Consider the following 24,513-nt stretch of genomic DNA (forward strand, 5'->3'; position numbering starts at 1 on the left):
GAAATGTATAAAATTGTAACAGGATAAGACAGGATAGATTCAGAAAGAATGTTCCCAATGGTGAGGGAGTCCAGAACTAGGGGTCATAGTTTTAGGAGAAAGGGTAAATCTTTTGGGACAGAGGTGAAGAGAAATTTCTTCACCCAGGGACTGGTGAATCTGTGGAATTCACTGCAACAAAAAGTAGCTGAGGACAAAATTTCAAGAAGGAATTAGATATAACTCATGGGGTTAAAGTGATCAAGGGACATTGGGGGAAGGCGGGATCAGGGAATTGAATTTGATGATCAGCCATGATCATAATGAATGAAAGAGCAGGTTTGAGGGGCAGAATGGACTCCTCCTGCTTCTATTTTCCATGTATATTGCTACGTATTGGCTGTGGGCATGGGAGGTCCCACCATTGCTGCATTCTAACCAGGGTTCTGGGGAGGGCTTCCTCTGAGAACCTTGGAACAGCCTTCCAGGCTGCCATCCAATTGATTGGATATAGAACAAGTGCTTTCAGTGCTGGGAAGGCATTTTAATAGATGTCCGCACTGTTTGCAGTCATTAAGTTACCCCGGGGCGAGCGAATCGGTGGAGGCCACAGTGAGCACGGCATGATTCACCTGAAGAGAAAAAAAATTGTTTAAGAGGCTCAGTATTACGTGAGATTTCCCGTCGACAGGCGTCGCAGTGTCTTTCCCACTGAACTAACACTTTTGGTAAGATTCTGCTTAATGTGTCTGTCCTTCACACAAAGTGATTCGGAACTTTGGCACCTTTGAAAACATGGGTTTATTTACAAAGGAAACGACCCCTTGTAGCTGCTGAAATCAGTTCATGGCCTTTTCCTGTGTTCAGAATGGCAGAGTAGGAATCAACCTTTCAACTGCTTTCAACTGCTCCATGTCGTCTGGGAGAAAATTAATCATAGCATCATACAATGGCTCAAGTCTAGAAGGATGCCATTCAGCCCATTTTATCTGTGCTGGATCTCTGAAGGAGCAATTTACTTATTACTACTGCCTTCTCCCCATAGCCCTGCATATTCATCCTTTTCAGATATAATCCAATCCCTCTTGAATTCCTTGATTGAACCTGCCTCTACCGCTTTTTTTGTGCATTCCAGATCCCAACCACTCACTTCATAAAAAAGATTTTCCTCGTGTCACCATTGCTTCTTTTACCATTAACTTTAAAGCTGTGCCCTCTGGTACATGATCCTTCCGATGGGAACAGATTCTCCTGATCCACTCTATACGTTCCCTCATAATTTTGAATATCTTTATCTCCTCTCAACCTTTCTCCCACAGAGGAACAGCCCCACCTTCCCCAAGCTATTGACGTAACTGAAGTTCCTCACCTATGGAATCATTCTCGGGAATCTTTTCTGCACCGTCTCCATTGCTTTTATATTCTTCCCACAGTCTAGTGCTCTGAACTGGATACAGTTCTGCATTTGCAGCTAAACCAGTTTTTTATGCAGGATTAACATAATTTTCTTGATTTGTCCTGGATGCTTCTATTGATAAAGCCCAGGATGCTGTATACTTTATTAGGCTCTCTCTTAATCTACCCGGTAGAACTAGCAGAGATACTGCATAGAGAATATGAAGACCTAAGCACTAAATTAAAAAGCAGAAAAGCAGGGTTATAATCATTGGATCCGCCAGAGCTGCCTGAGCAGTGATTGGCACTGCTGTCTCAGAGCCCCAGGGAGTCGGGTTCACATCCGGCCGTGGGTGACAGTCTATGTGAAGTTCTCCATGGGTCTGCGTGGGTTTCCTCCTGTTTATTTCCACAGTCCAAAGATGTGCAGGTTAGGTGGATTGGCCATAATAAATTTCCCCTTCATGTCCCGGGATGTGCTGGTGAGGTTACAGGCATGGGGCGGGATGGACGGGGGAATGGATCTGGGTAGAGTGCTCTTTTAGAGAGTCGGTGTAGACTTGGTGGGCCGAATGGCTTCCTTCTGCACTGTAGGGATTCTATGGTCTGAACAATATAATTAACATAAAAATTCTAATAGGATACATAAAATTAGAGAGAGAGAAGTGGATTGCAGTTTGTGGGGCGTTGGCATTGGGGAGTCGGGGCTGTATACATGAACCATGCTGGGAACAGTGTTCTTACAAGCCACATAACTCAGGAAGTAGAAAAGTGCTTTATGTTAGTTTTACTGTTGTCTACTTCAAAGTCACTCAAGTCTGAAGGGAGATGAATGGAAAGCACTTAACCCTGTTTGATATGGTCCAGGAGCTGTCAATCGAAGCTTGATATTTATAAACATTGCAGTTAGTTTTACAGCTGACCACTTCAAAATCACTCAAGCTTGAAGGGAGACAAATGGGACAATGCTGAGAGCAGGATGTGTGGAAGCTGTCAATCACAGTCCAGTAACATCAATATTAAAGGGAAATGAATGAATGGCTTGCAGATCAAAGATTTTAGGGGGTTCAAACTCAGCTGACTGGTTTTCACTTTCCAGGAATTGACAGGTGCTGCTTCCTGTGCCTGAGCCAGCAGATATTTACACAGGTAAGTTTTAAAGCAATGTTTATTTATCACTGCTTGTCTGGACTGCTCTCTACCCTCCGGACAAAGGTCTCTCTTCTTGGGGGTCTCTTGCGGGGCTCTGTTTAATTAGGGACGTCTCTTTGGGGGTGTCTGGTGGTGGGCATGATGGGAGGGCTGCATTACCCCGTACTAGGGGGGGAGGAGGTGTGAGGGCTGCCGGTGGGGTTGGGTGACACAGAAAATCCCATCGGGGGTAGAATTACGCTACCGGGAGGGCTGAATTGCATTGCACGGGGAGGGGGATGCAGAGCCAGGGTCTTGCTATTGGGCCACCCACTCAGAATCACGGCCTTATAGCGGGATTCCCTTAGAATAAGGATTGGGAATTGCTTCCTGACTTGTGCTCTCAGCATGCAATTCAGCTCCGGCGGGAGAACGTTGTCTCTCAAACGGAGAGTGCTGCCCGGTATCAATCCCAATCGGGACTACCACAATGCCGGTCCCTATCTTGGCCGGCCTTTGTACAAGTTAATTATAAGCCCCAGCTGGGCGGGCCTCTGTCCGCTTGCGGAATTGCTCGTATTCCATAAGTCCCATGGTGTCATGAGAATGTCGCTTTACGAAATGTTTGTCTGCTCATGTTACTGGAGTGATGTCAGAGTGTGGGTGGAGCTGAGCTCTACTTCTGCTTTTTAGTTTCAGTTTGAGAAAAGCTTGGGTGTGTCTGTGTTTTTCAGTAAGCTGCATCTGAAGTAGAGCTTTCCTGTTGATCTCTATGGATCATTTGGTGAACACAGAATTGTAAAAGGTCTCAGTATTGAATGCAAACCTAATGGGGGCGATTCTCCAAGCCCCGCGCCGGCCGGAGAGTCGGCGCAACCGCGGCCAGCGCACGATTCTCCGAGGTGCGGAGAATCGGCACCATTTGCGCCGGCGCATTTGGCGCGACGCTGGCCGCAGGCCACTGGAATCCGGGCCGGAGGATCGGCAGCCCAGCCAATATGACAGAGTCCCGCCGGCGCCGTTCACCCCTGGTCGCTGCCGGTGGGACCCCCGGGCAAACGGTCGGGGGGTGGCCTGTGGGGGGGGGACTCCTTCACCAGGGGGGGGCGTCCAATGGGGTCTGGCCCGTGATCGGGGCACACCGATCGGCGGGCCGGCCTAACCCCCCCAGGCCAACTGCACATGCGCGGGTTTGAGCCGGGCCCATTTGACGCCGTGAAAGGAGGCTGGAGCGGCGTGAACCACTCCAGCGCTGTGCTGGCCCCCTGTGGGGTCAGAATCGGTCATACCAGGGCCCGGTTTGCGCCGTCATGAAATGCGACGGCGTTCACGACGGTGCAAACACTTGGGCTCCATATTGGACAATCGCCCCCAATATGCTCCTGTTTGAAGGTTTGTTAAGTGTTTTGGATGTTTAAAGGACAGGTTGTAGTCTTTGGGGTTGTATTTGAATTAATGGTTGCTTAGATGTTCACTGTTTGTTTTAAAAAAGGTTAACTTGCATTCATAGAATAAACATTGTTTTGTTTTAAAAAATACTTGTCCTTTTCTGCTGTCCCACTGCTGCAGAGTGGGCCGTGTGCTCCCCATACCACAATCCTTCACCTGAGGAAGGAGCAGTGCTCTGAAAGCTAGTGTTTGAAACAAACCTGTTGGACTTTAACCTGGTGTTGTAAGACTTCTTACTGTGCTCACCCCAGTCCAACGCCAGCATCTCCACTTTAATGGTAAGAGATGAGGAGTTATGTAGTTTGGGAAGAATGTTGCCAGAAAAGGTGGTAATATGTGGAATTCAGGGTGAGAGGAGTTGCGTTCCATTATATAAGGTAAGGTTGGAAAGTCCAGTGAAGAGTGGTGAAGTGGTAATAGGAGTAATAGAGAAACTATCTTGTCCAGGAATAGTTTACCTTGGGTAATAATATAGCTGGATTGCAAGTGGGGGTGATGCCTACTGTGGTTGATAAGCCAGTGGAAAATCAGACAACTGAAGCGTTGAAGGACAAATATCCTGGGATATTTCCGGATTGTGTAGTAACAAGGTTGCAGAGTCACAGGTTAAGACAAGAGGAGAAATCAAAGAGTGAAGATGAAGTTGAAGTGCAATTTTCAGAAACGATTTTTGATCAGATGGTTGAAAAAGAACAAGAACAGGTGGAGGATGAGGCATATATTTTTAGTTCAGAAAAATTGGCAGAGTTACAACAAAAAGATATAGAAATAAAACGGATGTATCAGAAAGCATACACGGAAGAGGAATCTGCGTGTATACCAGAGTGTTATTACCATAAAAGTAATGTCTTGATGAGAAAATGGAGACCTTTGCGTATGCAGGCGGATGAAAAGTGGGCAGAAGTTCATCAAGTGGTATTGCCGGTAGGGTATAGAAAGGAGCTGTTGCGAGTTGTACATGAGGTACCAGTGGGAGGTCATTTGGGAATAAGGAAAACTCAAGCTAAAATCCAGAAACATTTTTATTGGCCTGGACTACATAAAGATGTAGTTAAATTTTTGCACTGAGTGCTGAATTTGGTGCATTTGAGTGTGATAGTGAGAGTTTGGTGACCAAGGGAGTATAAGGCTTCATTTTTATCTAAAGTTTAGTCTTTCTTTTATTTAGTTAATTAACTTAAAAGTTGCTGTTTGGTTTAGAAGAAGGTGAATTTTCAATAAGCTTTAAACCGGCTTCTACTTGTAGGCACTTGCAGCTGCAGCTTGTTAATTAGTTAATTGGATTAGGCCAGGTTTTCAGAGGCTAGATTCACAGTATAAAAGTGATCCCCTACAGTGCAGACTTTGTTTGCACTGAGTGCTGAATTTGGTGCATTTGAGTGTGATAGTGAGAGTTTGGTGACCAAGGGAGTATAAGGCTTCATTTTTATCTAAAGTTTAGTCTTTCTTTTATTTAGTTAATTAACTTAAAAGTTGCTGTTTGGTTTAGAAGAAGGTGAATTTTCAATAAGCTTTAAACCGGCTTCTACTTGTAGGCACTTGCAGCTGCAGCTTGTTAATTAGTTAATTGGATTAGGCCAGGTTTTCAGAGGCTAGATTCACAGTATAAAAGTGATCCCCTACAGTGCAGACTTTGTTTGCACTGAGTGCTGAATTTGGTGCATTTGAGTGTGATAGTGAGAGTTTGGTGACCAAGGGAGTTAGGTGAGGAGGGAGTAAGGCGCTCCTTTCATTTTGTTTCCGACATTTCCGCAAAGAGTGCGAAGAGAGCCAGGAGTTTACAGAAAGTGTAGCTGACTGGGAGCAGGGTCGGTGGGCGGAGATCTAGTTAGTCCACAGGGCAGCTATATTCTGTCAGGTAAGAGGGGAGGGAGGCTAGGCCAGTTACATGCTCCTCCTGTAGGATGTGGGTGGTGAGGGATACCACCGGTGTCCCCGCTGACTATACCTGCGGGAAGTGCACCCAACTTCAGCTCCTCAAAGACCGTGTTAGGGAACTGGAGCTGAAGCTGGATGAACTTCGGATCATCCGGGAGGCAGAGGGGGTGATTGAGAAGAGTTACAAGGAGGTAACCACACCCAAGGTACAGGACAAGAATAGCTGGGTTACAGTCAGGGGGAAAAAAACAAACAGGCAGAAAGTGCAGGGATCCCTCGTGGCCGTTCCCCTTCAAAACAAGTATACCGTTTTGGATGCTGTTGGGGGGGATGACCTACCGGGGGAAGGCCCTAGCGGCCAGGTCTCTGGCACTGAGTCTGGCTCTGGGGCTCAGAAGGGAAGGGGGGAGAATAGTAAAGCAATAGTTGTAGGAGATTCAATGGTTAGGGGAATAGATAGGAGATTCTGTGGTCGCGAGCGAGACTCCCGGAAGGTATGTTGCCTCCCGGGTGCCAGGGCCAGGGATGTCTCGGATCGTGTCTTCAGGATCCTTAAGGGGGAGGGTGAGCAGCCAGAAGTCGTGGTGCACATTGGTACCAACGACATAGGTAGGAAAAGGGGTGTGGAGGTAATAAACAAGTTTAGGGAGTTAGGCTGGAAGTTAAAAGCCAGGACAGACAGAGTTGTCATCTCTGGTTTGTTGCCGGTGCCACGTGATAGCGAGGCTAGGAATAGGGAGAGAGTGCAGTTGAACACGTGGCTGCAGGAATGGTGTAGGAGGGAGGGCTTCAGGTATTTGGATAATTGGAGCGCATTCTGGGGAAGGTGGGACCTGTACAAGCAGGACGGGTTGCATCTGAACCAGAGGGGCACCAATATCCTGGGAGGGAGGTTTTCTAGTACTCTTCGGGAGGGTTTAAACTAATTTGGCAGGGGAATGGGAACCGGATTTGTAGTCCAGCAACTAAGGTAGCCGATATTCAGGACGCGAAAGCGTGTAATGAGGCAGTGGGGAAGGGAACACTGACAAAGGAGAGTACTTGCAGGCACGGAGAGGGGTTGAAGTGTGTATACTTCAACGCAAGAAGCATCAGGAATAAGGTGGGTGAACTTAAGGCATGGATCGGTACTTGGGACTACGATGTGGTGGCCATCACGGAAACTTGGATAGAAGAGGGGCAGAAATGGTTGTTGGAGGTCCCTGGTTATAGATGTTTCAATAAGATTAGGGAGGGTGGTAAAAGAGGTGGGGGGGTGGCATTATTAATTAGAGATAGTATAACAGCTGCAGAAAGGCAGTTCGAGGAGTATCAGCCTACTGAGGTAGTATGGGTTGAAGTCAGAAATAGGAAAGGAGCAGTCACCTTGTTAGGAGTTTTCTATAGGCCCCCCAATAGTAGCAGAGATGTGGAGGAACAGATTGGGAAACAGATTTTGGAAAGGTGCAGAAGTCATAGGGTAGTAGTCATGGGCGACTTTAACTTCCCAAATATTGAGTGGAAACTCTTTAGATCAAATAGTTTGGATGGGGTGGTGTTTGTGCAGTGTGTCCAGGAAGCTTTTCTAACGCAGTATGTAGACTGTCCGACCAGAGGGGGGGCAATATTGGATTTAGTACTGGGTAATGAGCCAGGGCAAGTGATAGATTTGTTAGTGGGGGAGCATTTTGGAGATAGTGACCACAATTCTGTGACTTTCACTTTAGTAATGGAGAGGGATAGGTACGTGCAACAGGGCAAGGTTTACAATTGGGGGAAGGGTAAATACGATGTTGTCAGACAAGAATTGAAGTGCATAAGTTGGGAACATAGGCTGGCAGGGAAGGACACAAATGAAATGTGGAACTTGTTCAAGGAACAGGTGCTACGTGTCCTTGATATGTATGTCCCTGTCAGGCAGGGAAGAGATGGTCGAGTGAGGGAACCATGGTTGACAAGAGAGGTTGAATGTCTTGTTAAGAGGAAAAAGGTGACTTATGTAAGGCTGAGGAAACAAGGTTCAGACAGGGCATTGGAGGGATACAAGATAGCCAGGAGGGAACTGAAGAAAGGGATTAGGAGAGCTAAGAGAGGGCATGAACAATCTTTGGCGGGTAGGATCAAGGAAAACCCCAAGGCCTTTTACACATATGTGAGAAATATGAGAATGACTAGAGCGAGGGTAGGTCCGATCAAGGACAGTAGCGGGAGATTGTGTATTGAGTCTGAAGAGATAGGAGAGGTCTTGAACGAGTACTTTTCTTCTGTATTTACAAATGAGAGGGGCGATATTGTTGGAGAGGACAGTGTGAAACAGATTGGTAAGCTCGAGGAAATACTTGTTAGGAAGGAAGATGTGTTGGGCATTTTGAAAAACTTGAGGATAGACAAGTCCCCCGGGCCTGACGGGATATATCCAAGGATTCTATGGGAAGCAAGAGATGAAATTGCAGAGCCGTTGGCAATGATCTTTTCGTCCTCACTGTCAACAGGGGTGGTACCAGGGGATTGGAGAGTGGCGAATGTCGTGCCCCTGTTCAAAAAAGGGACTAGGGATAACCCTGGGAATTACAGGCCAGTTAGTCTTACTTCGGTGGTAGGCAAAGTAATGGAAAGGGTACTGAAGGATAGGATTTCTGAGCATCTGGAAAGACACTGCTTGATTAGGGATAGTCAGCACGGATTTGTGAGGGGTAGGTCTTGCCTTACAAATCTTATTGAATTCTTTGAGGAGGTGACCAAGCATGTGGATGAAGGTAAAGCAGTGGATGTAGTGTACATGGATTTTAGTAAGGCATTTGATAAAGTTCCCCATGGTAGGCTTATGCAGAAAGTAAGGAGGCATGGGATAGTGGGAAATTTGGCCAGTTGGATAACGAACTGGCTAACCGATAGAAGTCAGAGAGTGGTGGTGGATGGCAAATATTCAGCCTGGATCCCAGTTACCAGTGGCGTACCGCAGGGATCAGTTCTGGGTCCTCTGCTGTTTGTGATTTTCATTAATGACTTGGATGAGGGAGTTGAAGGGTGGGTCAGTAAATTTGCAGATGATACGAAGATTGGTGGAGTTGTGGATAGTAAGGAGGGCTGTTGTCGGCTGCAAAGAGACATAGATAGGATGCAGAGCTGGGCTGAGAAGTGGCAGATGGAGTTTAACCCTGAAAAGTGTGAGGTTGTCCATTTTGGAAGGACAAATATGAATGCGGAATATAGGGTTAACGGTAGAGTTCTTGGCAATGTGGAGGAGCAGAGAGATCTTGGGGTCTATGTTCATACATCTTTGAAAGTTGCCACTCAAGTGGATAGAGCTGTGAAGAAGGCCTATGGTGTGCTCGCGTTCATTAACAGAGGGATTGAATTTAAGAGCCGTGAGGTGATGATGCAGCTGTACAAAACTTTGGTAAGGCCACATTTGGAGTACTGTGTACAGTTCTGGTCGCCTCATTTTAGGAAGGATGTGGAAGCTTTGGAAAAGGTGCAAAGAAGATTTACCAGGATGTTGCCTGGAATGGAGAGTAGGTCTTACGAGGAAAGGTTGAGGGTGCTAGGCCTTTTCTCATTAGAACGGAGAAGGATGAGGGGCGACTTGATAGAGGTTTATAAGATGATCAGGGGAATAGATAGAGTAGACAGTCAGAGACTTTTTCCCCGGGTGGAACAAACCATTACAAGGGGACATAAATTTAAGGTGAAAGGTGGAAGATATAGGAAGGATATCAGAGGTAGGTTCTTTACCCAGAGAGTAGTGGGGGCATGGAATGCACTGCCTGTGGAAGTAGTTGAGTCGGAAACATTAGGGACCTTCAAGCAGCTATTGGATAGGTACATGGATTACGGTTAAATGATATAGTGTAGATTTATTTGTTCTCAAGGGCAGCACGGTAGCATTGTGGATAGCACAATTGCTTCACAGCTCCAGGGTCCCAGGTTCGATTCCGGCTTGGGTCACTGACTGTGCGGAGTCTGCACGTCCTCCCCGTGTCTGCGTGGGTTTCCTCCGGGTGCTCCGGTTTCCTCCCACAATCCAAAGATGTGCAGGTTAGGTGAATTGGCCAATGATAAATTGCCCTTAATGTCCAAATTGCCCTTGGTGTTGGGTGAAGGTGTTGAGTTTGGGTAGGGTGCTCTTTCCAAGAGCCGGTGCAGACTCAAAGGGCCGAATGGCCTCCTTCTGCACTGTAAATTCAATGATAATCTATGATTAATCTAGGACAAAGGTTCGGCACAACATCGTGGGCCGAAGGGCCTGTTCTGTGCTGTATTTTCTATGTTCTATGTTCTATCATGTCACACATGTCAAGTGGTAGGGAAACCTCAAGCAGTGATAAAACCAGCGCCATTAATACCCATTCCAGCATTTGAGGAACCTTTTACAAGGGTCCTAATTGATTGCGTAGGACCGCTTCCTAAAACAAAAAGTGGGAATCAATATCTTTTGACTGTAATGGATCTGTCTCCTAGGTTTCCAGAGGCCATTCCAGTACGTAATATTACAGCTAAAAAGATTGTGAAGGAGTTACTTAAATTCTTTACTATATATGGACTACCCACAGAAATACAATCGGATCAAGGATCAAATTTTACCTCAAAGTTATTCAAAGAAGTTATGGATATCTGAGGAATAAAACAATTTAAATCAACTGCGTACCATCCAGAATCGCAGGGAACATTAAAAAGGTGGCATCAGACATTAAAGACAATGTTGAGGGCTTATTGTCAAGATTATCCAAAGGATTGGAATAAAGGAATTCCATTAGTACTATTTGCAATTAGGGATGCACCTAATGAGTCAACCAAATTTAGTCCTTTTGAACTAATTTTTGGTCATGAGGTAAGAGGACCACTTAAATTGATTAAGGAAAAATTGGTGGGTGAGAAATCGGAAATTACATTATTGGATTACGTGTCAAATTTTAGGGAACGATTAAATAGAGCAGGTGAATTGGCTAGACAACATTTAAAAGTTGCACAAAATGTGATGAAACGGGTAGCGGACAAGAAATCCAAAGTTTGTAGTTTTGCCAGTGGAGATAAAGTTTTAGTATTGTTACCAATGGTAGGTGAACACTTAAAAGCAAGGTTTTGTGGACCTTATCAAATTGAAAGAAAATTAAGTGAGGTGAATTATGTGGTAAAAACACCAGATAGAAGGAAGACTCACCGAGTGTGTCATGTGAATATGCTTAAAAGGTACTTTAAAAGGGAAGGAGAGAAAAAGGAGGAGGTTTTAATGATTCTAACTCAAAGTGACGAACCAAATCCAGATGACTGTGAATTTGACATACCTCAAATTAAATTGGAAAATGAGGATGTTCTTAAAAATTGGGATAAATTGTTGAGTTACCTTCCTGAGGAAAAACAAACTGACCTGAAAGAGTTATTGATATCACATGGGCAGGTTTGTGGAGATAAATTGGGAAGTACTAAAATGGCTATACATGATGTAGATGTGGGAAATGCTGTTCCAATCAAACAACATCCATACAGACTTATCCCTTTAAAATTGGCACAGGTTAACAAAGAGATTGAGAGTATGCTTAAAAATGGCATAATTGAAGTGGGTTACAGCCAATGGAGCTCACCCATAGTGATGGTACCTAAACGAGACGGAACCCAACGGTTGTGTATGGACTATGGAAAGCTTAATGAAGTTACAAGAATGGACTCTTATCCTATCCCACGTTTGGAGGATTGCATTGAGAAAGTGGAACAATCAGTTTTTATTTCCAAACTGGATTTACTTAAAGGCTACTGGCGGGTACCTTTATCCGAAAGGGGAAGGAGATTTCAGCTTTTGTGACTCCAGATGGTATATACCAATTCAAAGTTATGCCATTTGGCATGAAAAACGCCCCAGCCACATTTCAACTGTTAACTAACAAAGTTGTTTCAGGATTACCCAATTGTGCGGTATACATCGACGATCTGATAATTTTCAGCCAGACATGGAAAGAACATTTAAAACATCTGATGGAGTTATTCAATCGACTTCAGGATGCAGGTTTTGTGATAAACCTAGCCAAAGGTGAATTTGGAAAAGCCCAAATCACTTTCCTTGAGGAGTTTCCGATACCCTCAAGACAAAGGGAAATAATGCGATTTCTTGGCATGAGTGGATTTGATTGAACATTTGTGCAAACGTTTTGTAGCGTGATTGCTCCACTGATAGACTTGCTGAAGAAACATCAAAAATGTCAATGGACAGCGGACTTTCAACAGGCATTTGACTGCCTGAAAGTGTGATAACCAATGCTCCTGTGTTGGAGAATTACAAGGGACTCTGTGATCAAATAGAACTAATGTATCTGACTTTAAAGAGAAATACCGAGGCGTAGGGAAATGGACGGATCGTGCAGAGACCTTCGTGTTCAACGAGACTGTTAATCGAGAAGGATTTCAGTTGGAGGAAGAAGAACGGGCAAAATGGACTATAATATTATACCTGTATGCGTGTGTTGTTTTTTTGGAATGATAAAGTATATTTACTGTGTGCATTTCTTAAAGAATGGTGAAAAGGTGAAAAATGAAACCATCTTGAAGTTGATGTTTATTTTTTTTTCTTGGGGGGAGGTGTCATGAGAATGTCGCTTTAAGAAATGTTTGGCAGTTCATGTTACTGGAGTGATGTCAGAGTGTGGGTGGAACTGAGCTATACTTCTGCTTTTTAGTTTCAGTTTGAGAAAAGCTTGGGTGTGTCTGTGTTTTTCAGTGAGCTGCATCTGAATTAGAGCTTGACTGTTGATCTCTGCCATCCAAAGAATATCGATGGATCATTTGGTGAACACAGAATTGTAAAAGGTCTCAGTATTGAATGTAAACCTAATGTGCTCCTGTTTGAAGGTTTGTTAAGTCTTTTGGATGTTAAAAGGACAGCTTTTGGCCCAGCTTTTGTCTTAAACAAGACTTAGGGTTGTAGTCTTTGGGGTTGTATTTGAATTAATGGTTGCTTAGATGTTCACTGTTTGTTTTAATAAAGGTTAACTTGCGTTCATAGAAAAAACATTGTTTTGTTTTAAAAAATACTTGTCCTTTTCTGCTGTAGCACATCTGTCGATTGGGCCATGTTCTCCCCATACCACAATCTATTAAAAGTTGTGGGTCAGGTGAACTCCATGATACACTTTGGGGTTCTCTAAACCCTGACACATAACAGGGGAGATTAATGAGGGTATCCCCATGGGCCTCATGGGGGTTACTATACACTCCCCCCCACCCGACACTGAAAGTTCCCCTTTAATAGCCATCTGAGGAGGCCTTCTTTGTTGCTTTGCATGCGGTTGTGCTTCTACCAGTGGTGGATGTGGGTCAGGTGGCATGTTGCAATTCCGTGATTACCTTTTCTGAGACGAAGGCGGAGGGTCACTGCCAGGGGTTCGAGTCCGGGCCAAAACATTGTCCTTGAGTGCAGATGCTTCCATGTTCATCACTGACCCCAATCATCATCATCCTGACATCTTCTACCCCCTCAAAGAGCCCGCTCATCCTCGCCCTTGTAAGGTGCGCTCTATACACCACCTTCAGCTGTATCAGCCCCAACCTCGCACACGAGGTGGAGGCGTTCACCCTCCAGAGCACCTCACACCAGAACCCCTCCTCCATACTCTTTCCCAACTCTTCCTCCCACTTTGCCTTGATCCCTTCTAATGGCGCCTTCTCCTCCTCCAAAATAGCCCCGTAAACCGCCGACACTACCCCCTTCTCCAGGCACCCTGTCGTCAGCACCTCCTCCAGCAATGTGGAAGCCGGCTCTACTGGGAAGCTCTGTATCTCCTTTCTGGCAAAGTCTTGAACGTGCATGTATCTAAATATTTCCCCCTGCTCCAGCCCATACATCACTCACAGCTCCTTCAATCCCACAAAACGACCATCTCCGAAAATTTCCATCCCACTTACCTGACTCAAATCTATGGTTCCCCCGAATCGGCATTTCCCTTGACCCTGCCTCCAAATTCTCAGTGAAGCTATTACTACCGGACCCCCTGAGTATCTCCCCGGGGCAGTCGGGAGCGGCGCTGTCACTAGCGCCTTCAATCCCAACCCCCTACACAAACTCTCCTCCATTCTGACCCAATGGGAATCAACCCCTCTGACCCAGCTCCGTACATTCTCCACATTCGCCGCCCAGTAATAATACATCAGGTTCGGAAGACCCAAACCACCTGCCTTCCTTCCTCTCTGTAATAGCACCTTTTTAATTCTGGCCACCTTCACTCCGCATATGAACGAGGTAATCATCCCTTCAATCTCTCTAAAGAATGCCTTTTGCAGGAAAATCGGCAGGCATTGAAAAATGAAGAGGAACCGCGGCAGCACATTCATTTTAACCGCCAGTACCCGACCCGCCAGTGACAGAGGGAGACCATCCCACCTTGCCAGATCGGCTTTCACTCTCCCCACCAAACTAGACATGTTGCACCTACAGGCCCCCCCCCCCCCCAATCTCGGGCAACCTGCACCCCCAGGTATCTAAAGTGAGTCCCTGCCTTACGGAATGGCAGCCCTCCCACCCTTGCCCCCACCCCTGGCTGAGACACCACAAAATATTCACTCTTGTCTAAATTTAATTTGTACCCTGAGAAAGACCCCAAACACCCGAAGCAGCTCCAGTATTCCCCTACTGAACACTTGGTTCCGACACGTATAACAACAAGTCATCGGCACATAAGGACACCCTATGCTTTATCACGGCCACCCCCCCCCCCCCCCCCCCGCACTAACCCTTTCCATACCCTCGAACCTCTTAATGCGATGGCCAATGGCTCAATCGCGAGTGCAAACAGCAGGGGGGACATAGGACATCCCTGCCTAGTCCCATGGTGGAGAGGAAAGTATTCTGAGCTGATGTTATTTGTGCGGACTCTGGCCCTCGGCTCCTTATATAATAGCTTTACCCAGTCCACAAATCTGGGTCCAATTCCAAACAGCTCTAGAACTGCCATCAAGTAGCCCCATTCTACCCAGTCAAACGCTTTATCGGCGTCCAATGCCACAACCATCTCTGTTTCCTTACCCTCCGCCGGTACCATAACCACGTTCAATACCCTCTTAATGTTCGAAAAGAGCTGCCTCCCTCTCACAAACCCTGTCTGATCTTCACCTATCACCTTTGGGAGGCACTCCTCTAGCCTACCTGCCAGTACCTTCGCCAATATCTTTGCGTCCACGCTTAAAAGTGATATGGGCCTATACGACCCACACTCCGTCAGATCCTTATCTTTCTTAAGTAACAGGGAAATCGATGCCTGCCCCAAGGTTTGTGGTAACACCCCCTTCCCTATCGCCTCCTCAAACAGCCCCACCATCAGCAGTACCAGCTTATTTTTGAATATTTATAATATTCCACCGGAAACCCATCTGGCCCTGCCACCTTCCACGACTGCATCCTCCCAATCGCATCTTTTATCTCCTGCTCCATTATCGCCCTCTGTAATGTAGCCCTGTTCCCCTCCCCTAACCTCAGGTACCCCAGCCCATCTAGAAATTCCTGCATCTCCCGGCCTCCCCCAGGTGGCTCTGACCTGTACAATCTCCCTTAGAACTCCTTAAAGACCTTTATCTGATCTGGAGCTACCACCAACTTCCTTGCCCTGTCCCGCACCTGGACAATTTCCCTTGCCGCAGCCTCTCTACGGAGCTGACCTGCCAACACTGTAGGGATTATATAATTCCATAATATGTCGGCAACCTGGCCTTGGTATTACACAGACTTAATGGCAGGATTCTCGTGTGGAGGCAGTAGAAAGTTTGCCGACCGATATGGAGATGGCAGCCCCTGTGACTATTTCCATGACTAAGGGGTGTCCATTTACCTGCAGGGGCGTGATCAAATTCAGCTGCATCAAGTCATCCCTTTCTCAGTAAGCCACATGTAGGGCCCTAGATTGAGGTGAACTTATCATCTGCCCAGGGCGGCGTGTTCTTTGCTAATTGTGGCAGCCTTGGTTTCCATTCATTCGGCGACCATAAGCTTGGCGCTGTCGCTGTCGCTGGTACTCGCCGTCGTCCTCTGGGGAGGTATAGCACTGGTCTGTGGTGGCCTTTTGACCATTCAGTCCGGATACGGCGTTGCACAGTTGGTTGCTGTTTTGGTGGCGATGTTGTCATGCGACCACTGCCCTGAGAGGGCGCTGGATTCCTGCATGGGGTTCGACCAACACTATAGATGCTGTAGTCAAAGCAACCTTGGAGTTCCTGAACTCCTTCTCAGAGTTTTTGTGGGACAGGGCTAGCTCGATTCCTCTTTTAAAGTCCAGTGTAGGCTCCGCCAACAACTTTCTGAGTGGCGATATTATTAAGTTCACACATCAAAGGGTCCCTTACCATCTCCGAAAGGGATGGACCAAACTTGCAATGCTCAGCCAGCCTTTGGAGTCAAGTTAGAAAGTCCCTAACTGACTCCCCCAGAGCCTGCACAGTAGTATAGAAGCGGTACCGTTGCATAATCACGGATAGTTCCGAGTCATAATGGTTAGATACCAGTACCACCAATTCATGAATGGATTTTCAATCCTGGGCAGCTGGAGACGTGAGGCTTTTAGTTATGTTGAAATTTGGGGCCCGAGGACAGTCAGGCGAATTACCTTCTCCACTGATACTGTTAGCCTAATTACCTAAAAACTACCTAATTCGCTCAGCGCATTAGGCCAATATCCCAAGCCTACATCGAAGGCCTTTAGCTTCCCAAAGAGCTGAATTTTTCAAAAGCCTGTCAAACAATTAGCTGCACGGCAATATCTTGGAGCGGCTGGGATGTCCAGAATCATAATCACAATTTTTTTTCCCTTCGTCGCTAGCATAAACACCCAGGAGGCCAAATAGTCGAATAAACATAGTTTATTCATGGTCAAAGGAAAGGACTGCTTTGGCAGCAAATACATGCAGTATTAGTCCCAGTTGGGACTACCAACGTGCCAACCCCTATTTGGGCCAGCCTTTTATACAAGTTAATTATGAGGCCCAGCTGGTGGGCCTCCACCTTCTAGAAGAGACGTTTGTATTCCATGAGTTCCATGGGAAGATCGATTAGGGTATCCCCATGGGGCTTGTGGGGGTTATCACACTTACAACAATGGATTCAGATGAGAAAAAAATATAGAACGAGGTCCAAATGCAGCACAGGAGTTAGGAGCAGAAGAGCAGAAGTAGGCAATTCAGCCCTACAAGCCTGCTCCACCATTCAATGACATCTAGGCTAATCTCTTCCTGGTCTTAAATCCACCTCCCCGCCTGTTGCCCATATCACTTTAATCCGTTTTTAAATCAAAAATTTATCTATCTCTTTCTTGAAAATATTTAATGACTCAGATTCCACCGCATTATTGGGCAGTGAGTTTCACAAATTCATCCCCCTCTGCGAGAAGTAGTTCCTCCTTATCTCAGTTCTAAATTGTCCGCCTCTCAACCAATATCCGTGTCCTCTCATTAAAATTAACAGTAGATGGATAGATTGGACCAAAAGGCCTGTTTCTGGCCATAGATCCTATGTATTTAACATAATCACATCAAAATCCTGCAGTCCTCCAACGTTCCAGTTGTGAGTGACCGAGAGAGGGCCTGACACCATCCTGACTGTAGTGCTCAAGAACTAACTGTGTTTCTAACCATGTTGTTCCAATGCAGCTACAATTTTGGAATCTATCTTACAAAGTGGAAATATTCTCAGGGAGCCCTGTCCATAAAAGCAGGACAAATCGTACCCAACCAATGACCAAATGATCAGACAATTTTCAAACATATGCAAGTAATCAACAGTACCATCTCACAACTGGAACGTTGGAGGACTGCAGGACTTTGACCTGATTATGTTACATACATGTACTCATCAATAATCTGTTAAATGATGCTCAGCTTTGTTTCTGCCAATACCATTTAGCACCAAAATTCATTACATCCTTAGTCCAAGTATGGATAAAAAAAGTTGTATTCCACAAGCTAGGTGACACCAAGGCAGCATCTGGCTGAATGTGGCAGTAAGGAGGACAGTTAATGGAAATCAAGGGGAAACGTGTCTACTAGCTAGAGTCATACCGAGCATAAAGGAGGTTTCCTAAAGATTATTGGAGGTCACTCATCTCAGCCCTTGGACATTGCTGCAGGAATTCCATCGGGTAGCCCAACCACATTCAGCAACATCATTAATAACTTTCCCTCCATCATAAGGTCAGAAGTGGGATGTTTACTGATGATTGCATCGCATTCAATTCCATTCACAACTTCTCAGTGTAAGAGTCCATCTTGTCTATTCCCTTATTTCCCCTTTCTATTATTCTGATGTTTTTATTTTTGATCCATGGGTATACAAAGCATACAAAGTGGCGAGTATTAGCGGGAAGCCGGAGGATTGGGAAGTCTTTAAAAGCGAGCAGAGGACAACTAAAAAAGCAATAAGGGGGAGAAGATGAAGTATGAGTGCAAGCTAGCGAGTAATATAAAGGAAGATAGGAAGAGATTTTTCCAGATATAAAAGGTAAGGGAGAGGCAAAAATAGACATTGGACCACTGGAAAATGTGGCTGGAGAAGTAATAATAAGAAACCTAATAATAGGCCCTGGTGGAATGCATCCCAGAGTGCTAAAAGAGATGGCTAGGGAAATTGCAAATGCACTAGTGATAATTTACCAAAATTCACTAGACTCTGGGGTGATCCCGGCGGATTGGAAATGAGCAAACGTGACACCACTGTTTAAAAAAGGAGGTAGGCAGAAAGCGGGTAACTATAGGCCAGTGAGCTTAACTTCGGTAGTAGGGAAGATGCTGGACTCTATCATCAAGGAAGAAATAGCGAGGCATCTGGATGGAAATTGTCCCATTGGGCAGACGCAGTATGGGTTCATAAAGGGCAGGTTGTGCCTGACTAATTTAGTGGAATTTTATGAGGACATTACCAGTGCGGTAGGTAAGGGGGAGCCAATGGATGTGGTATATCTGGATTTCCAGAAAGCCTTTGACAAGGTGCCACACAAAAGGTTGCTGCATAAGATAAAGATGCTTGGCATGAAGGGGAAAGTAGTAGCATGGATAGAGGATTGGTTAATTAATAGAAAGCAAAGAGTGGGGATTAATGGGTGTTTCTCTGGTTGGCAATCAGTAGCTAGTGGTGTCCCTCATGGATCAGTGTTGGGCCCACAACTGTTCACAATTTACATAGATGATTTGGAGTTGGGGACCAAGGGCAATGTGTCCAATTTGCAGACGACACTAAGATGAGTGGTAAAGCAAAAAGTGCAGAGGATACTGGAAGTCTGCAGAGGGATTTGGATAGGCTAAGTGAATGGACTAACGTCTGGCAGATGGAATACAATGTTGCCAAATGTGAGACTATCCATTTTGGTAGGAATAACAGCAAAAGGGATTATTATTTAAATGATAAAATATTAAAACATGCTGCTGTGCAGAGAGACCTGGGTGTGCTAGTGCATGAGTCGCAAAAAGTTGGTTTACAGGTGCAACGGTGATTAAGAAGGCAAATGGAATTTTGTCCTTCATTGCTAGAGGGATGGAGTTTAAGACTAGGGAGGTTATGCTGCAATTGTATAAGGTGTTAGTGAGGCCACACCTGGAGTATTGTGTTCAGTTTTGGTCTCCTTACTTGAGAATGGACGTACTGGCATTGGAGGGTGTGCAGAGGAGATTCACTAGGTTAATCCCAGAGCTGAAGGGGTTGGATTACGAGGAGAGGTTGAGTAGACAGGGACTGTACTCGTTGGAATTTAGAAGGATGCAGGGGGATCTTATAGAAATATAAACTGGCGGGTGAAAGCAGAACTAGGGGGCATAGCCTCAAAATAAGGGGAAGTAGATTTAGGACTGAGTTTAGGAGGAACGTCTTCACCCAAAGGGTTATGAATCTATGGAATTCCTTGCGCAGTGAAGCAGTTGAGGCTCCTTCATTAAATGTTTTTAAGATAAAGATAGATAGTTTTTTGAAGAATAAAGGGATTAAGGGTTATGGTGTTTGGGCCGGAAAGTGGAGCTGAGTCCACAAAAGATCAGCCATGATCTCATTGAATGGTGGAGCAAGCCCGAGGGGCCAGATGGCCTACTCCTGCTCCTAGTTCTTATGTTCTTATGAAACAAAGAAATGGCAGTTGAACTGAATAGTTACTTGGCATCATTCTTCACAGTGGAAAATACCAGTGGGATGCCAGAGCCCCAGGAGAACCAGGGGGCAGAGGTGAGTGTAGTGACCATTGCTAAGGACAAGGTTCTGGGGAAACTGAAAAGTCTGAAGGTGGATAAGTCACCTGGACCGGATGGACTATACCCCAGGGTCCTAAACGAGATAGCTGAGGAAATTGTGGAGGCATTACTGGTGATTTTCAGGAATTAATGGAGGCAGGAAGGGTCCCAGAGGACTGGAAAGTGGCTAATGTAACACCACTGTTTAAGAAGGGAGGGAGGCAGAAGACGGGAAATTATCGGCCGGTTAGCCTGACTTCAGTCATTGGTAAGATTTTAGAGTCTGTTATTAACGATGAGATCGCAAAGTACTTGGAAGTGCATGGTAAAATAGGACTGAGTCAGCACGGCTTTGTCAAAGGGAGGTCGTGTCTGACAAATCTGTTAAGAGTTCTTTGAGGAGGTAACAAGGAAGTTAGACATAGGAGAACCAGTGGACGTGATTTAAATTTCCAGAAGGCCTTTGACAAGGTGCCGCATAGGAGACTGTTAAATAAGTTAAAAGCCCATGGTGCTAAGGGTAAGATCCTGGCATGGATAGAGAATTGGCTAACTGGCAGAAGGCAGAGAGTGGGGGTAAAGGAGTCTTTTTCAGGATGGCAGCCGATGACTAGTGGTGTACCTCAGGGGTCTGTGCTGGGACCACAACTTTTCACAATATACATTAATGATCTGGAAGAAGGAACTGAAGGAAACTAGAACCAGAGAACACCATCTCAGACTAAAGGGACGATCCTTTAAAACAGAGATGAGGAGGAATTTCTTCAGCCAGAGGGTGGTGAATCTGTGGAACTCTTTGCCGCAGAAGGTTTTGGAGGCCAAATCACTGAGTGTCTTTGAGACAGAGATAGATATGTTCTTGATTAATAAGGGAATCAGGGGTTATGGGGAGAAGGCAGGAGAATGGGGATGAGAAAATATCAGCCATGATTGAAGGCGGAGCAGACTCGATGGGCCAAGTGGCCTAATTCTGCTCCTATGTTTTATGGGTGATTAATGGACATGTATCTTTCAGACAAGCAGCAGAAATAACTAGGAATTCACAGTTACAGGAGAGAGCACTTTGCTGATCTCTGCTAGTTTGAACTGGGGCTTCAGATGTTTCAGCACCAGAGAGAGAGATTAGCTGGGACTTGGTCTGGTGGCCAGTGAATTGGCCAAAAGGCGACTCTGTCTGGTAACAGGTGGGGATTGGGTCCTATCCCATGGAATGGTTTTCAGAGTCCCAAGGAGCTCAGTTTGACTGCTGGACACACAGAGCCAAGAACTCTAACTCTCTCCTCCATGTGTTCTCGAGAAAGGCTATGAGTGTCGTATCCCTGGAACTGCAGAGAACCTGAATGAATGTATCTACAGGAAACCATTCCAGGCTGCAAGACCAGAAAGGCTGTATCTCTGAAACTACAGAGGCCTGAAGAATTCTATAGTAAATCATTAAACTGAAAGCAAAGTTTTAAGAGGAGTAAGGTGCTAAAAAAGGCACAAGTCATGCATGTGGTGAGGTACTCTTCCTGTATGAATTCAGCTCCAATACCCATGACATAATTTAGGACAAGCAGCATGCTTCATTGGTACTCCATCCATTACATTAAAATCCTTCCCATCACTGATACCGTTCCTGAGATTAAGTGTTGTCGTCGGGCAGGATTCGTGGAGTTGCAGGACAGCAGAACTGGCGCCGAACCTGGACTGATTCAGCGACTGAGGGGCTAGCACCGGTACCACGTGGAGCACAATCGATCCAATGAAAAATGGTGCAGGGTCCGGGATTGACACTTGGGAGGCTGACAAGCTGCAGCTGCACATACACATTTCAATCCCCACACACACTCACCCCAGCCAACAATATGGCACTGGTTGTGCTGGAGCGCACCCATCCTGCTGATGGTACACCTGGGGCTAGAGGATGCCTAGGGAAGTGCCCTGGGGGTCACCCATACGACCTGTGGCTCTAAGTTCACAGTGGGCAGTGTGCACAGCTGCATGGCTGCCTTGTAGGTCGCTGCAATGGTGCTTCATGCCCATCCACCCCGACCCTACGGCCTATGTCCTGGCCACCCCCTACTACTCCCCCGGCCCTGGCAGAAGCTCCCCGGCCATCGGCACAACTGTCAGCAAACTATGGTGATGTTGGACACTTTCCGTACGCCTCTCTCTCCTCCTCAGCAGCCACAACACCGGTTTCACAATTTTTAAATGCACAAGTGAATCTCACCATCATGAATTCGGCCCGTCGGAGGCGGAGAATCACGGAGGCCCCTGAGAACACCAGGTCGAGCCCACTAATGATATGCAAACAGTGTTTACCGTACGTGTGTTCTGGAATGCATTGACGCCGCTATCGAGGAGACGGAGAATTGCAATTTGACGTGAAAACGGCACCCATCGCGATTTCGGCGTCGGAACCGATTCTGCGCCCAATCGCATTTCGCAATTCTGGCGTCGGCCAACGGAGAATCCCGCCCCATAACTCTGGGTACATTAGGCCAAGAAGCCTTTGACAACACCTTTCAAAACAATGATTTCTGCCAAATATAAGAATTCAGATATGGGAATTCCCTTAGCTGCAATCTCCCCTTCAAGTTACATACCATCCTGCCTTGGAAATATTACCTTTTGTTTATCATTACTGAGCCAAACCTTGGAACTCCCTCCCTAACTGTGGGTGCACCTGTGCCATATGGTGAAGGAAGACCTGCCATTGCCGTCTCAAGGGCAATTAGGGATGGGCAGCTGTTAACAGCTCTACCAAATAGCCGGCACAAACAGGAGAGGCTGCATGGTATCCTGCCATGTATCACTCTATGATTAGGTAGAGCAGATTAGATTTTCTACTTGTTAATTGTTAACTTTCTATACCTCAACCTTTCCTTGGTTATCACAAGAGAATTGCAAAGGTTCGAATCAATAATTATTTTACCAATTTTTGTGTTTCACTTTTTTAATAAAAACTACTCAAGCTAACCTGGATGGTGTGTGAATCACTGGCTTGACCAAGGATTTCCAGTAAAGCTGGATCAGAGACAAAGAAGAACCTCGGAAAAAGCAACCTCTTCTTTTCCAAATATCTGGCAAAAAACAAAAATGTGAAAATACATAAGAAACTCTCTAAGAACAGCTTCTAGTTCTCATTTCGATCCTCTTTGTTTTGGTAGTTACAATGAGTAGATTTCCAGTAGTGTTGTTAATGGTGAAGCGGAGAATATGCTGAATTTGAATTTGAATTTAAGTGTGATATTTGTAGTAAGCTCCAAACTATACTTGAGAGTATTTAACACATTGCTGGCAGATATTTTCCTGTGCCAGAACTATTTTTCCATGATCTGTGAATATGCTTATGGTGAATTATTTCCTATTGCAATTACAGGTGTCGACTACATCAGTAATTGCAATTGCATGTCTCTGTATTTGATTATGTTTCGACATGAGGAATTTTGAGCAGGACTAAGTTATCAATCTCCGTGAGTTTTCTCCATAATTCAATGCTCTCATGGCTTATTTTTGCCCAGCTACAGTTTCCTGCTTGATCTTCACATCCCTTTCTTGCCTCAGTGTCCAGAATTATTGCTCGGTTGATCCTAGATTTTTAAAAATAATTTGTTATACCTTGTTTCCAATGACATTAGTGTTTGTCTACATAATTTCCACTGACTTACTTCATTGCCGTTTATCTTTTCCACACAATCTAAATATATATAAAGAAAGACAAGAAAGAAAGAAATGGCAAAAGACAGTTAAAATGAAATGGGATGAAACCAAATAGGTCGAGGTGGGGTAGAACTAATCATCTGAAGTTGTTGAATTCGATATTGAGACTGGACGTCTGTAGTGTGCCTAACCGGAAGATGAGATGTTGTTCCTCCAGTTTGCGTTGAGCTTCACTGGAACATTGCAGCAGGCCAAGGACAGACATGTGGGCGTGGGAGCAGGGTCTTTTGTTAAAATGACAAGCAACGGGAAGATGCCGTGAGGCAACAACGCTAAACACTGAGCCCCTCGCTCCGGTTCTTTTTAAATCTCAGGTCTGACTTTCAAAAATCTGTTTTGCTATTAAAGTGGATAACCTCTCATTTATCCAAATTATACTGCATCTGCCATGCATTTGCCCACTCACTCAACTTGTCCAAATAACACTGAAGGATCTCTACATCCTCCCCACAGCCCACCCTCACCCAGCTTTGTGTCATCTGCAAATTTGGAGTTATAACACTTAGCTATCTTATCTAAATGGGCTGGTTTAGTTCAGTGGGCTAGAGAGCTACTAATGACATCAGCCTGATTGGTCTATAATTTCCTGTTTTCTCTGTACCTCTTTTTTTAATAGTGGAGATTACATTAGCTCCCTCCAATCTGTAGGATCTATTTTAGAATATATAGAATCTTGGAAATGACCACTAATGATTCCACAATTTCTCAGGCCACTTCCTTAAGTGCTCTAGGACGTAGATTATCAGGCCCTGGGGATTGATACACCATTTCTCTATCAATACTGATTTTTTTTCCTCCCTCTCACTGAACCCTGCG

General features: G+C 45.5%; 1 protein-coding gene across 1 annotated transcript in view; it reads right to left on the minus strand.

Moving 5' to 3' along the window:
- The window catches only part of LOC140411508 (dynein axonemal heavy chain 8-like), a 2,059,122-nt gene that overhangs the window by 996,524 nt on the left and 1,038,085 nt on the right, over positions 1-24,513 (minus strand). Inside the window, exon 38 of the mRNA XM_072500594.1 lies at positions 22,955-23,057. Within this exon, the coding sequence (XP_072356695.1) occupies positions 22,955-23,057 (103 nt within the window). The remainder of the gene's footprint in view (positions 1-22,954; positions 23,058-24,513) is intronic.

The sequence above is a fragment of the Scyliorhinus torazame genome, chromosome 4 (genome assembly GCF_047496885.1).
Source record: "Scyliorhinus torazame isolate Kashiwa2021f chromosome 4, sScyTor2.1, whole genome shotgun sequence".
Taxonomy (NCBI): Eukaryota; Metazoa; Chordata; class Chondrichthyes; order Carcharhiniformes; family Scyliorhinidae; genus Scyliorhinus; species Scyliorhinus torazame.